Source organism: Aulonocara sp. 'chitande type north' Nkhata Bay, linkage group LG23 (assembly GCF_057382095.1).
Source record: "Aulonocara sp. 'chitande type north' Nkhata Bay isolate Kocher_YH1m ecotype deep benthic linkage group LG23, A_spYH_male_GT1.1, whole genome shotgun sequence".
NCBI classification, from domain to species: domain Eukaryota; kingdom Metazoa; phylum Chordata; class Actinopteri; order Cichliformes; family Cichlidae; genus Aulonocara; species Aulonocara sp. 'chitande type north' Nkhata Bay.
Genome location: NC_141365.1, coordinates 47121065 through 47136664, shown reverse-complemented (window position 1 = coordinate 47136664; position 15600 = coordinate 47121065). Strand labels below are relative to the sequence as shown.

Below are 15600 nucleotides of genomic sequence, written 5' to 3'. Positions count from 1 at the left end.
TTCTCAGAGCAGTTCACTCTGCAGCACTGACAGTCATCTGCACTTCATTCCTCTGTCAGTCACTGCTGGATGAAGCTCTCCTCTCCACCTCCCAGTAACATGGCCCAGTCAGAGCGTCTCTACACACAAGCTGCTGCTGTTTCAACCTCTCTGGATCATCAGGACACAGCTGCTCCTCTCTCAGCACACACACCGTCCTGTTTACCATCATCAGCTCCACCTGCAGAGAGAAGGAGGAAGAGCAGAGGAGATAAACGAGTGTTTCCAGAGACTCTTCATCAGCTGTCAGTCAGTGATGCAGCACATCCAGTATAAAGAGCAGCAGGGACGTCAGTGCTGGGACTGTACTAGGACTCATTGTTGCTTCACTTTTTCTAATCTTTGGATTTTTATTGAAGTTGCTGAAAATGTTTTTCCCTCCTAGTTTGAGTTTGGACTTTCATTCATTAGAAGAACCTTGGTGTGTCCACTCTGAGCTCTGTAGGAACCCCAACAACAAGCCCAACAATCCAGATGGACGGTTCCAGCTGTTAACTGGAGGAATTCCATCCAAACATCTGCTCTCACTAAATTCTTCCTCACCTACAGACTGTGTTCTTCACTGCTTTAAACTTGGAAATCAATGCAGTCATTGGTCTGCGTGCTGCTTTGTTCAGAGAGCTGATTGGCTGTTGACAGTGTTTGATCAGAGCGTGTCAGCCGTTACTATGGTGACCATAAAGGTGAGAAACAGGAAGTGTTTGTGTCCAATCCTGAAGCCTGTCACCGTTCTCCTCTCACAGCTTCACTGAGAAGCTGCAGCTTTACAGGAAACACTGGATCTTTGTTTCATACTGACTGTGTTTAGTACAATACTGCTGACAGCACCACCCACTCACTCCATCACTCTACTGACCTCAGAGTCTCCAGTCTGTAGTCTGGACTCTGCTGAAGATCAGACAGCTGCTTCACATCTGGATCCTTCAGGTTGTTGTAGTACAGGTCCAGCTCTCTCAGATGGGAGGGGTTGGACTTCAGTGCTGCTGCCAGATAATCACAGCTGATCTCTGACAAACCACAGTTCACCAATCTGTATAAAGAATGAAAGATGTAAGTTTATTAGACAAAGTGCTTGAAATCATTCAGTGTTTCATCATCTGTTCAGAGCTGAAGAAGGTTCAGAATGTAGAAGTTTAGAAAATGGAAACTCCAAACAGCTGAAGCCAACAGGAAGCAGCTTCAAACAGGAAACTGCGCAGAGTTTCAGACTATATGTCCTGATGCAGCCAGTTGGATTTTGGAGATTTGAATCTCTGTTCTGTGACTAAGTCCTTGAATCATTTCTTCCAGTTGGTCCAACAAGACAGACTAAGTATTGGACATGTGTTGTGGCTCCATCAGGGGAGCTTCTAAATGTGATGTGATGGCCCCTCTGGGTCTGTCAGGTCACAGCACTGAAGAGAGCTCAAACTGGGCACACAGCTGTTCCAGTCTGGACCAAAGACTCTATACTGGGACTGAGGGACTGCTTTGACTGCACCCACTGGGACTTTTGAAAGGCTCATGTTCTCACTTAGATCATCGATTTCTACTGACATTTCTTTCTGGGAAAAATGGGGATTACTTTGCAAACAGGAAGTATTTTCCCCAATAAGCAGCCCTGGATTAGTAAATCACTCCAACATGTTCTCAGGCAGAAGAAGCTGTCTTGTTATGAGGGAGAGAAGAAAAAGATTGAGGCACAGAAACCTGTTGAAAGAGAGATAAAGCAGCTAAAATCAGGTGTAAAAGTAAAGCAGAGGATGAGCTGAATAAAGGACACTCAAGGCTGGCTTGGAAAGGAATGAAGTCCATGGTGGGGATGCAGGACAAGGAGCAAAGATGAATGTGATGCTGAATCAGCAGAAGACTTGGACTCATTTGATTCCAGCTTTGATATCATTGATTTCAATGAAGAGCTTTGTGATTGTAGCAAAGGGCTGGTAGCTCTGAGAGTCCCACTGATGAGGTGTTTGTGTGGAAATCTCTTAGTGGGACCAAAGAGAGAAAAAGCCCTGGTCCTGATGCTGTGGGAGGGAAATGATTGAAGTGTGCTGTGAGGAACTGACTGGGAGATTTTCACACATTTTCCAGTCCTCCTTGGAACAACAGGAAGTTCCCAGCATATGGAAACAAAGGTTAAGTGTCCTATGGCACTCAGTGATGATGGTGCTGTGGCCCCACCACCTCCACCTCTTTGTAAAGGAACTAACTGTAATCTGAAGCTTCAAATGGAACTAAGACTTCCTCCACTAGGTGGCAGTGTCTGATGAGAAAGTGTTAGTGGAGCTGGCCTGGAGTCAGAAACAGGAAGATGCAGGATTTGGGCTGAAATGGGCAAAAGTGGTTAGCACTAGTGCCTTAGAGCAAGAAGGTTGTAGGTTGAAGCTTGTTGGTCAGCTGGGCCTTTCTGTGGAGGTTGGATGTTCTCCCACAGTCCAATGAAATGCTGCTTAGGTTCATTGGTGCTTCTACATTGGCTGTAGGTGTGGATGTGAGGGAGTGCTTCTCTGTCGCTCTCTGTTGGCCCTGTGATGGACTGCTCACCTGTGCAGGTGGACCACGCCTCTTGCCCTATGACAGCTAGGGCACAGGCTGCAGCCCTGTGAGCCTAAGCTGAATAAACAGTTAGCAAAAATGATCCATAGATGGCCTGAAATCCCCCAGTTAGCAGTTTGGTAGATAGCTATGACATGCTAATCCCATCCAGCAGCTGTATTCTACCTGTAAGCTGATCCCTGCTGAACCAAAGCACTTTTTCATATACAAATTACAACCTTTAATAGAAACCTATTGGTCAGCATCTTATTAGCCTGCTGTTAGCTTCATTCCACAGAAAACTGAGAGAAACTAACAGAGTTGATAAAGAATAAAGAGAAATGTGCTGATTTAAAGCCTTTGAAGTGCTTCAGATGATCTCTGTCCACTTCTGTCCACTCATTCATTCATGTAAGCTTTCTAATGCAGCTTTGATCTTCACAGTCTGCTTGATGAAACTCATTCTAACCCTGAATGTCAGAGTGTTCCTCCTTCTCTTTCCCATCATTCATGCTGGCAGTGGAGGAGATTTGGATGTTGGACTGTGTTTTGGATGATGTGTGTATGTTTGTGTTGGACTGCTGTCTGTAAAGCAAACGCACATTTTGCTTTGGATTTCAGTGTCACACAGACTTTAAGGTGCAATGAAGAGTTTGAGAGTTTCACAGTGAATTTTCCACTGGAGGATTTTTCTTCTTCTTTGAAGGTTTGAAATGTGAACATTGTTCTGCTGCAGTCAATGGACTAAACCAGAGAAGAAGAAAACAGACTTTACCATGAAGATCCTCAGTGTGGATCAGTATAATATCAGCCTGATGTCTGCAGTTTAGTGTCAGCACAACTTTCACGTCATATTCATCTCAGCACAACTAAAACATGCTGACTGACCTCAGAGTTTCAAGTTTACATCCTGGACTCTCCAGGAAACCACACAGATGCTTCACTCCTGGATCCTGCAGGTTGTAGTTGGAGCTCAGGTCCAGCTGTCTCAGATGGGAGGGGTTGGACTTCAGTGCTGCTGCCAGATAATCACAGCTGATCTCTGACAAACCACACCAGCTCAATCTGTATAAAGAATGAAAGATGTAAGTTTATTAGACAAAGTGCTTGAAATCATTCAGTGTTTCATCATCTGTTCAGAGCTGAAGAAGGTTCAGAATGTAGAAGTTTAGAAAATGGAAACTCCAAACAGCTGAAGCCAACAGGAAGCAGCTTCAAACAAACACAACAAGAGAAAAAACTCTGAATGTTTCACATTAAAGTCGTACATGTCTCATAAAAACAGGACAAAGACTTGAAAAAGTCGTGTTTTTCCTTCCAGGAACCACATGGCTTCACTTTTAAAGGTGAAGTGTGACAGAAATGGACATATTTGAAGTCCAACACCTTTTTCCAGTCACATTATTAAAGCAGACAAACTACAAGCTCATTTTCATTCCAACAAGTCATCTTCTGACCTGGACTAACAACACTGGTCTCTATGTGCAGCTGGCTGTGAGACCAGTGCTCAGGGAGCGTCTACAAAGTGCAACACTGAAAGAACATCACACACTCATTTGCTTCCAGCACTTTCACACAAACATCTACTGTCATTATTGTCACCAAACTCTGTGGATCCTTTATTGCAAATTCAAATGGGATCAAATGGTCAGACAAAAGAGGGTTATGAGGAAATATGATGAAATGTTGTGTATTAGCAGCAACTTATTGAATCTTTTTCCTCAGAAACCAAACAAAATGATTGACAAACATGTTTTTACAAACTCAGTGTTGGACTTGGATCAGCAGGATAAGCTGATGTTTAAAGGCATTTGAGTCTCGCTGTATGAGAGTCCAGTTCTTACTCAATATTTATGGATGATGTTCTTTCAGTGTTGCACTTTGTAGACGCTCCCTGAGCCTCACAGCCAGCTGCACATGGACCAGCTGACATTACCCAGCATTAGAGGCGGCTGTAAAAAATTCATGTTCCCATTTAAATGGTTTTAATTTGAATAAAACGATGTTGATTCATTCAATCCTGAATCGATGTTTAATATAAATGTATTTTGCCAGAATCTCAGGTTAAAGCTCACAAACTATTTCAACAAGCAGCAAACAGATAAAACAGTAAATGAGAGCAGCTAAACACACAAAGATGGAAACACAGAGCGTGGATCGTTCACTCCACGGCACGTACACGGACACGCCGTCGGGGCTGAAAGTGGACAGCTCACAGATCCTGAAGCTGCAGGTTTCATCTGTCTCCAACCAAAACTGAGTGAAGCAGCAGCAAAAGAAGATCCAAACTCTGCTTCACGTTTGATCAATATGCTCATGAATTCTCTCTGACTTTGGCTGTTCCTGCCTGCACAGCTCTCTCTCTCTCAGTGTACTCCAAGAACAGCTTCAAACATCTGTTTCTGCATCATTCACTGTTTATTAGCCACCAGTCTGCTGTTGTGTTCAGTGCTGTCGGCCTCTGACAGTAAAGCCTCATTTCTGCTGTTCCATGGAAACTTTTTAAAATGATGACAGATTACAAACTCTCAGCTGTGTCTGTAATCAAACCTCTGTAACTTTGCTTCACTTCAGCAGCATCAGCTCATGTTCACATGTTGCTTCATGGTTTGCTTCAGTTTTTGATCGACTGCAGAAGATTTTGAAGGTTATCTGCTATAAAAAGCCAGAAGAGGAAAATCTGCTTCATGTGTTTCTGTTTGATCCTCAGTGACTTTGACACAAAGGCCTCTGCTGTGATGATCACACCTCTGATCAAGTCTCACAGTGTCACAACTGATAAATGATCAGAGTTAGAATATTTCTGACTGTCTGCTGTGTGCCGTGACCTTTGACCTGCTAAAGACAGTCAGCTGTGGATTATTCATTGTTGTGTCTGATACTTAGAACTGTGAGGAAGAAGCTACACAGTTAATCAGGGTCCCCTCTCTCTGAATCAGGAAAGGTGGGCAGGCCGCGTGTGGGCCGCGGGCCATACGTTGAGTATCACTGTTTGAAATGTGAACATTGTTCTGCTGCAGTCAATGGACTAAACCAGAGAAGAAGAAAACAGACTTTACCATGAAGATCCTCAGTGTGGATCAGTATAATATCAGCCTGATGTCTGCAGTTTAGTGTCAGCACAACTTTCACATCATATTCATCTCAGCACAACTAAAACATGCTGACTGACCTCAGAGTTTCAAGTTTACATCCTGGACTCTCCAGGAAACCACACAGATGCTTCACTCCTGGATCCTGCAGCTTGTTGTTGGAGCTCAGGTCCAGCTGTCTCAGATGGGAGGGGTTGGACTTCAGTGCTGCTGCCAGATAATCACAGCTGATCTCTGACAAACCACAGCTCACCAATCTGTATAAAGAATGAAAGATGTAAGTTTATTAGACAAAGTGCTTGAAATCATTCAGTGTTTCATCATCTGTTCAGAGCTGAAGAAGGTTCAGAATGTAGAAGTTTAGAAAATGGAAACTCCAAACAGCTGAAGCCAACAGGAAGCAGCTTCAAACAAACACAACAAGAGAAAAAACTCTGAATGTTTCACATTAAAGTCGTACATTTCTCATAAAAACAGGACAAAGACTTGAAAAAGTCGTGTTTTTCCTTCCAGGAACCACATGGCTTCACTTTTAAAGGTGAAGTGTGACAGAAATGGACATATTGAAATCAATGATATCAAAGCTGGAATCAAATGAGTCCAAGTCTTCTGCTGATTCAGCATCACATTCATCTTTGCTCCTTGTTCTGCATCCCCACCATAAATATAAAGAGGCAAAACTCACATTTTCCAAAATCCTCTTTAAGCTTCGACAATAAAGGAAGATAGTTTTATACAAGTCTTTGTGGTTTTCTTGTCACCCAGATGCCCGAGTACTTAAACTTGTTATAGCTGGGTTTAAAAGGGGCTAAAATACACAAAACTCCCCAGTTGTCGTACAGATAGACTTTGCCTTGCTCTTCCCAAAATTCACTTTATATCCAGAAATTGTCCCAAATTCCTTAAGTATGCATTAAGGTGACCTTGAGGCTCTTAAAGGTGCCTATAAATAAAACGTATTATTATTATTATTGTAAGTCTATCCAAAAGTTTGTGGAGGCTGTTCGATGGGTTGGAAATAAATAAAATCATGTCGTCGGCATAAAGAGAGACTTCATGTTCGATACCCCCTCGATGTTTTCCCTCACCACCAACACATTGTCTCAGAGCAACAGCTAGCGGTTCAATGGCAAAAAGGAGACAGAGGGCATCCCTGTCCTGGGGGGCAGATTATTGTTAGTCTGGACGGCTGTTAGAGGGGAGCAATACAATACTTTTATCCAAGATACAAAATTAAAGACACATTTTTTAAGCGTATAAAAAAAAATCCCATCTCACCCGATCCAACGCCTTTTCTGCGTCAAGCCAAATGACAGTTTCCAATGTATCACCTTTAACATGGGTATAAATGATATTTAATAGAGCTCTAATGTTCAAAAAAGAGTGCCTAATAAAGCCCGTCTGGTGAAATAATGGAGGACAAATACTTGTGTAAGCGACGGGCCAACACTTGAGCCAGGATCTTGGTGTCTGTGTTGAACAAAGATATTAAACGACATGAACGACAATCTAAATGGTCTTTTTCCTGTTTTACAATTAAACACATCACTGCTTGATGCATTGTTGGAGGCAACGACTGTGAGAGGAAGGATTCTTCAAAAGTTGATTTTAACAGTGAATTCAGTCGGTCAGAAAACTTTATGAAAAAATCAGATGGATACCCGTCGGGGCAGCAGATTTTCCAGACTGCGTGCTCCGTACGACCGTTTCAATTCCAACATTAGAGACAGGTTCCTCCAGACTAGCGATCGCATCTTCTCCCAAGGAGGGAATATAAAACACCTTATTGAAATCATTGTAGATCTCAAGGATAGTTGGTTAGCTGTTCTTAGTCGTAGCTGGTGAGCTGATAACTCGCCTGTTTTTTCTCCATGTCCATAAGCGTAGCTGCAACTTTGACTCAGCCTGTTTTGTAGATATGAGATTGTATTCAGTTTGTCATTGTAACCGCTGTGTATATAATACAGGCTCAGGAGAGTGGCTGCACACAGCATGTAGTTTAGTGTCACGGTCACAGTGGCTGACCGTATGGAGAGTGTGTGGAGGACTCAGGCGCAGACACTGGCGCAGACATGAAACTGAGTTTTGAACGAAAAGCGAGCCTTTATTTCGGCTGAAGACATCAAACAAGGCAGAATCACAGTGAAGAGAACTAAACTGGGGAACTAATACTATAATAAATCATGAAGACACAGAAAGCTATGGCTAAGAATACAAAAGACTGGGCATGAAAATATGGAGGGTGGGAACACAGATGACGCGACACAGAGACTAAATACACATGAGGGATGATCAAGTTCCAAACATTAAAACTGTCAAACCTGCAGGGGGGATTGGCTGTTCCAAACCTGAAATATTATTTCTGGGCAGCTCAGATGAGACCCCTGACTGTATGGGTGCGGGATTTGTCTGAAACTCAGTGGCTAAACATTGAGAAGACAATGTGCGAAAGATCATTGGAATCCCTGCTTTGTTCTAACATTTCAATTAAAAATGTGCATATGGGGGAACGGACGAGGGTCACACTAAAGATTTGGCGTAGAATCAAACAATCATTTGGTCTTCCAAAAGAAATTTCAATGTTATCAAGGCTCTCCTCCCTGCAGGGTTTTTCTCCTATTGTGGAAGACTCTGGCTTCAGAGCATGGTCACATAGCGGGCTTCATAAACTTTGTCATGTTGTGAGGAATGGGCACCTGAGCTCATTTGAACAGTTGAGGTCAGTTTCGGCTTCCTTCTTCTGACTTTTTTAGATTTCTGCAGCTAAGAAGCTTTTTGACAAAACATAAAGAATGGAGGCAAGTTTTGGAGCCCTCACCCATTGAGGAAATATTTCTAAAAATATTTCAAAGTAATTCCTCTCCAAAATTAATCAGTCATTTTTATAACGCATTTATGAGTTTCAATACAAATGCAACTTTGGATATTAAGGCAAGGTGGGAAGCTGAGACTGGCACTCAAATCTCAGAGGACACCTGGGAAGAGGTGTTCGGTGAAGCCCATCTGGTGACTAATTCTGGGCTGTGGAGAGGATTTAAATGGAAGGTGGTCATGAGATATTTTAGAACCCCAGAGATAATTGCCAAAATGAAGCCTACAAATCCTGACACCTGCTGGCGAAATTGTGGTACTTCTTTAGGAACCCACTCACATATATTCTGGTCATGCCCAAAAATCTGCTCACTTTGGAATGACATATTTAAAGTTCTCAGTACAGTTTTCCAACAACCATTAACAAAAGACCATCAGTTAGCCATTTTAGGAGTCTTACCAAAGGAGTTTTGCGGGAAACAATAAAAAGTATCTCTTAAGAATCTTACAGCAGCACTAAAGTGTATCACTATTAAATGGCTGAATCTTGACCCACCTTCATATAATATGTGGATTGATAAAGCAAGATAAATTTACCAGATGGAGGAAATAACATCTGCTCTGCGGATTCAGAGAGAATTGTTTACTGAGCGTTGGCGACCCATACATGCTTTACTGTTTCAATAATTTAGCATAGGTCTGTTTCGTTTTGTCCATTTACGGCTAAGTTTGTCACATGTTATTTAATATTACATAAAGTTTTTGTTTTCTTTTTGTTTTTGTTGTTGTCTGTTTGTTTGTTTGCTTGCTTGGGTTTTGTTTTGCTTCCCAGTTTTGTTTTGTGCTTCCTAATTGCAGTTCTTATTTTAACCTACATTTCTGCATTGCGGTTCCTGTAACTGTCCTACTTGTGAACACTGACAAGTACAAGTTGCAATGTTGTAAATTATAATAAAAATTGAGTTAAAAAAAAAAGAACATTAAAGTCGTACATGTCTCATAAAAACAGGACAAATACTTGAAAAAGTCGTGTTTTTCCTTCCAGGAACCACATGGCTTCACTTTTAAAGGTGAAGTGTGACAGAAATGGACATATTTGAAGTCCAACACCTTTTTCCAGTCACATTATTAAAGCAGACAAACTACAAGCTCATTTTCATTCCAACAAGTCATCTTCTGACCTGGACTAACAACACTGGTCTCTATGTGCAGCTGGCTGTGAGACCAGTGCTCAGGGAGCGTCTACAAAGTGCAACACTGAAAGAACATCACACACTCATTTGCTTCCAGCACTTTCACACAAACATCTACTGTCATTATTGTCACCAAACTCTGTGGATCCTTTATTGCAAATTCAAATGGGATCAAATGGTCAGACAAAAGAGGGTTATGAGGAAATATGATGAAATGTTGTGTATTAGCAGCAAGTTATTGAATCATTTTCCTCAGAAACCAAACAAAATGATTGACAAACATGTGTTTACAAAGTCAGTGTTGGACTTGGATCAGCAGGATAAGCTGATGTTTAAAGGCATTTGAGTCTCGCTGTATGAGAGTCCAGTTCTTACTCAATATTTATGGATGATGTTCTTTCAGTGTTGCACTTTGTAGACGCTCCCTGAGCCTCACAGCCAGCTGCACATGGACCAGCTGACATTACCCAGCATTAGAGGCGGCTGTAAAAAATTCATGTTCCCATTTAAATGGTTTTAATTTGAATAAAACGATGTTGATTCATTCAATCCTGAATCGATGTTTAATATAAATGTATTTTGCCAGAATCTCAGGTTAAAGCTCACAAACTATTTCAACTAGAGATGGCACGATACCACTTTTTTATGTCCGATACCGATACCGATATCATAAATTTGGATATCTGCCGATACCGATATGAATCCGATATAGTGTTTTTTAATCAACAAAACTGTTTTTTAAAATATCTTGCTGCATTTTGCAAGTCTGCAAGTTCATACTCAAGTTTAAAACAACAACTACACTAAAGCTATTCTGTTATACCTGTATGCAAAAAAAATATTTCATAGTTCAGCAATACTGATCAATCTAATAAACTTAGACCTACACCATCCTCCCTATTCTGGTATTTTAAAGAGTACTTAGCGTAAATATTAAGCAACCTAACTAATAGGGTTCCAACTCCCAGCAACAACAAAAATAAATAAATAAAAAATAGGGAACCACCCCTCACGCGCCACCTCATGATGCTTAATCGACATAATCAACCTTAATTTGATGCAGTGTGAAAAAAAAAATGCACAGAAATCAATTATTTTTCAAGAAATATTAAATAGATTCAACATCTTTCTTCAACAAAATTGCAGACTGCACAGATGGTACCTTCCCAAAGTAAAAAGTACTATAGCTTACTAGGGTATATTTAATAGACTTAATAGTCACTATATACAGTAATTGACTTCTATTCATTTTACATCAAATTAAAACTTTGGGTGTCAGATAATTATTTATTAAAAGCTAGACATTTTAAATGAGAATAAGAAAGAAAAGTATGTCTTTGTGCCCCCTTTTCCCAGTTAATGCCCTATCGGCCCCCCTGGCTAAACTTTGCTAGATCCGCCCCTGCACAGTTACCAGCCGTCAGCTACGTAGAAAAAGCTCCTGGTGTAGAAAGAAATATTAAATAAATTCTAACAACAGCTTATCAAGCTTAAACTGTTGTTCAGCCGCTGGTTTCCTCTTTCTGGTGCAAAGTGGACCAAAAACAAACAAGAGAGACGGACTCCCGACAGAAAAGCCGATCAGCTGATCAGTTTCACGATTGAAGTAGCAGCCGGAGAGCGAGAGGCAGTCGCTTGTTAAGCTTAACGCAGGAATGCTTTACATTCAGAGATGGACTTACACACTTGCTTTACTTCTCTCGGGGATAACTTTGTCGGAGATGAAATGCCGGGTTGCTAGCGAAGCTCCAAATGCTATCCAGACCACGACAGGTCCCGCATGCCACAGCCACTGCTCCGACGTGCTAACGTTCTGAGGTGAGTTACAGCGTGTTGCAAGTTTTGTGAGGTGCTTTCGTGATATTTAATGGATCGGATTACATTTTTTATTTTTCTCCGATATCCGATCCAGTAATTTAGGTCAGTATCGGACCGATACCGATACGTAATATCGGATCGGTCCATCTCTAATTTCAACAAGCAGCAAACAGATAAAACAGTAAATGAGAGCAGCTAAACACACAAAGATGGAAACACAGAGCGTGGATCGTTCACTCGACGGCACGTACACGGACACGTCGTCGGGGCTGAAAGTGGACAGCTCACAGATCCTGAAGCTGCAGGTTTCATCTGTCTCCAACCAAAACTGAGTGAAGCAGCAGCAAAAGAAGATCCAAACTCTGCTTCACGTTTGATCAATATGCTCATGAATTCTCTCTGACTTTGGCTGTTCCTGCCTGCACAGCTCTCTCTCTCTCAGTGTACTCCAAGAACAGCTTCAAACATCTGTTTCTGCATCATTCACTGTTTATTAGCCACCAGTCTGCTGTTGTGTTCAGTGCTGTCGGCCTCTGACAGTAAAGCCTCATTTCTGCTGCTCAACACTGAAGAAATGTAAACTTTTCAAAATGATGACAAATTGGAAAACACCTAAACCCAGGAGATGTAACCCTTCTCTCTGGGGCGGAGGCAAGCGGACCATCTCTTTGATTAGAGCTGTGTCTCTAATCAAAGCAGAGATGGAACGATGCCACGTTTTATGTCCGATATCGATATGAATCCAATATAGTCGATTTTATGATCAAACGTTTTTTTTTTATATCTTGCTGCATTTTGTATAAGTTCATACTCAAGTTTAAACAATCTAAACACTAAAGCTGTTCTGTTATACCTGTCTGCAAAAACACACTGCAGCCAAAACATTAGACAATACTGATCTTTGTATTTAAACTTTTTTCAGAACTTTAAATCTAAGTATTTAAAGTAATATTCAAAAGTCATTTAAATCAGTCTGATGCAGACTTCAAAAACTCTTTGGTTGTGACTAAAAGAAGTGCAACATCAGCACCAAATAATGTTTCTATTGAACAACTAACACAAACAGGTTGTAGAATGGAGCCTTTTATACTCACAGCTGAACAGAAACAACATCCAGAGTGGAAAACAGTGCAAATAACTGCAAACAGGCTTCATGACACTCATGTTTGATCAGAATTCACTCCCTGCTCTCACACAGCAACTCCAGACCTGCATTCATCTTTTCCCTCTGAACCCCCCAAACATACAAACCCTGAGCCACCACCATTGCCCTTTCACTGACTGCCCCACTCCACCATTTGACTCTTAGAACTGAAGACGCTTCTCTCATAAGAGGTGAAACATCTTCAAGGAAGTCCAGACGCTTTTCTTTCCAAGCTTCTTAGACTACGATGACCTGGATGTCTGAGAACCTTCACAGACTGATTTTACAAGAACAACTTGTGTCAAAAATCCCTGGCAGTGCCTCTCTGTCACACACACAAATCACTAGAGTTACAAATTTAATAACTTAAAAAGTAAAAAGACCACTTTTGAGCCGTGTCTTTTTGGCCATAACGAATACCAAAAGAACCGAAATTTAATAACATTAAAACCAAACAATAAATGAGCAAAGTAGTGCATGATAAATATAGACAAATACAAAGTGCAATATAGAAACACTGGGTAAAAAGAAATGAACAATTAAAAAGGAGGATAAAAGATGTGAGCAGTAGTTAAACAGTAGAAATAAATATATAATAAACAAACAAAAATAGATAATAAATGAAAGCCAGGTCTGAAAGGTGAGTTTGGCTTTAAAAGCATGAAAACACACTGCTGTCTTCAGGAAGGCTGCTCCAGTAACAGAAAGTCATCTACATGTGGGTTTAGTTCTGACTTTAGGGACAAGTAAAAAAACAAAATAAAATAAAAACATCTGTCCAGACAACCTGACAGTCAAAAATATAAACTCAGGAACTTAAAAGGAAAATTGTGCTGACTTTGAACGTCCGCATCAAGATAAACTTACAGATTTAAGAGTCAAAAAGTGTCAAAAAGTCTGTATCCTTACCTGAGAGTTTCAAGTTTACAGTCAGGACTCTTTAGTCCAACACACAGCAAATCCAATTCTGAATCCTGCAGGTAGTTCGAGCTCAGGTCCAGCTCTCTCAGATGATTGGATGGGGAGCTGAGAATTTCAGACAAAGCTTCAAAGCTTCTTTTTGAGAGTTTACAATCTCTCAGCCTGAGGAAGAATAACAATGGAGACATATTATTTTATTCATCTAGCATTATTAAACATATTTGTTCATAGATTCACTTACAGCACTTTCTTGGATGCTTTGACCACTGGCAGCAGCTTCAAAAATGCCTCCTCTGAACGGGAGTATTTCTCCAGGTCGAACTCATCCAGATCTGATGACAGTAAGATGAAGACCAGAGCCGACCACTGAGCAGGAGACAGTTGATCTGTGGAGAGACGTCCTGATCTCAGGGACTGTTGGATCTCCTCCACTAGAGAACGATCATCCAGTTCATTCAGACAGTGGAACAGGTTGATGCTTTTCTCTGCAGACAGTTTCCCACTGAGCTTCTTCTTGATGTAGTGAACTGTTTCCTGATTGGTCTGTGAGCTACTTCCTGTCTCTGTCAGCATGCATAGAAGATCCTGATTGGTCTGCAGTGAAAGACCCAGGAGGAAGCGGAGGAACAAGTCCAGGTGTCCATTTGGACTCTCTAAGGCTTTGTCCACAGCACTCTGGTAGAAGTCTTTTACAGTAAGTGTTTTCTGGAAGATTTTAAAGAGAGGAGATTGTTTCTTAAGCAGGTTGACTCCAGAGTTGATGAAGGTCAGATAGACATGAAGAGCAGCAAAGAACTCCTGAATGCTCAGATGGATGAAACAGTAAACAACGTTGTTGAACATGTGGCACTCATCAGCTTTAAAGATCTGTGTGAACACTCCTGAGTACACTGAGGCTGCTCTGATATCGATGCCACACTCTGTCAGGTCTGATTCATAGAAGATCAGGTTTCCTTTCTGCAGCTGATCAAAGGCCAGTTTTCCCAGAGACTCAATGATCTTCCTGCACGACTCTGTCTCAGCTCCTCCATCATACTTGATGTCCTTCGTTTTTAGGTGAAATAGCACAAGGCGTAGGTAGAGCTCTGTGAGAGTCTTAGGCAGATCTTTGCTCTCTTTGTTCTTCATGACAAACTCCAGAACTGTAGCAGTGATCCAGCAGAAGACTGGGATGTGGCACATGATGTGGAGGCTTCGTGATGTCTTGATGTGGGAGATGATGCTGCTGGCCTGCTCCTCATCTCCTCATCTCTTCCTGAAGTACTCCTCCTTCTGTGGGTCAGTGAACCCTCTGACCTCTGTCACCACGCCAACACAGTCAGGAGGGATCTGATTGGCTGCTGCAGGTCGTGTGGTTATCCAGAGGCGAGCAGAGGGAAGCAGTTTCCCCCTGATGAGGTTTATCAGCAGCACATCCACTGAGGTGGACTTTCTAGGGTCAGTCAGGATTGTAGTTTTGTGGAAGTCCAGAGGAGGTCGACACTCATCCAGACCATCAAAGATGAACACAACCTGGAAGTCTTCAAAGATGTAGATTCCTGCTTTTTTGGTTTCAGTAAAGAAGTGATGAACAAGTTCCACCAAGCTGAACTTTTCCTCTTTCAGCACATTCAGCTCTCTGAAAGTGAATGGAAACATGAACTGGATGTCCTGGTTGGCTTTGTCTTCAGCCCAGTCCAGAGTGAACTTCTGTGTTAGGACTGTTTTCCCAATGCCAGCCACTCCCATTGTCAGCACTGTTCTGATTGGTTTATCTCTTCCAGGTGGGAGTTTAAAGATGTCTTCTTGTCTGATGGTTGTTTCTGGTCTGTCTGGTTTCCTGGATGCTGTTTCAATCTGTCTGACCTCATGTTCATCATTGACCTCTGCAGTCCCTCCCCCTGTGATATAGAGCTCTGTGTAGATCTGACTCAGGAGGGTCGGGTTTTCTGTTGTAGAAATCCCCTCGAGCACACACTGGAACTTCTGCTTCAGGTCTGACTTGAGTTTGAGCTGACACTCAGTGAGAATCTCTGCATGAATAAACAGCAAATGACACAAATGAGAAAACTGCATTCTGGTTACT

General features: G+C 41.7%; 2 protein-coding genes across 2 annotated transcripts in view; both read right to left on the bottom strand.

Annotated features, from left to right (window-relative positions):
• LOC147302822 (ribonuclease inhibitor-like) overlaps positions 1–15600 on the bottom strand; it is a gene marked incomplete at its 5' end in the record, with an annotated part of 440111 nt that overhangs the window by 309216 nt on the left and 115295 nt on the right. The gene's annotated exons all lie outside the window — the stretch shown is intronic.
• On the bottom strand, positions 13773–14732 carry LOC147302827 (protein NLRC3-like). Its single transcript, XM_086284494.1, has one exon. The coding sequence runs from the start codon at positions 14715–14717 to the stop codon at positions 13773–13775; it is 945 nt and encodes a 314-aa protein (XP_086140620.1). The 5' UTR covers positions 14718–14732.

Bases quoted from the DNA above. Each gene is read 5' to 3' on its own strand.
- LOC147302827 (XM_086284494.1), bottom strand. From the start codon at position 14,717: ATGTGCCACATCCCAGTCTTCTGCTGGATCACTGCTACAGTTCTGGAG.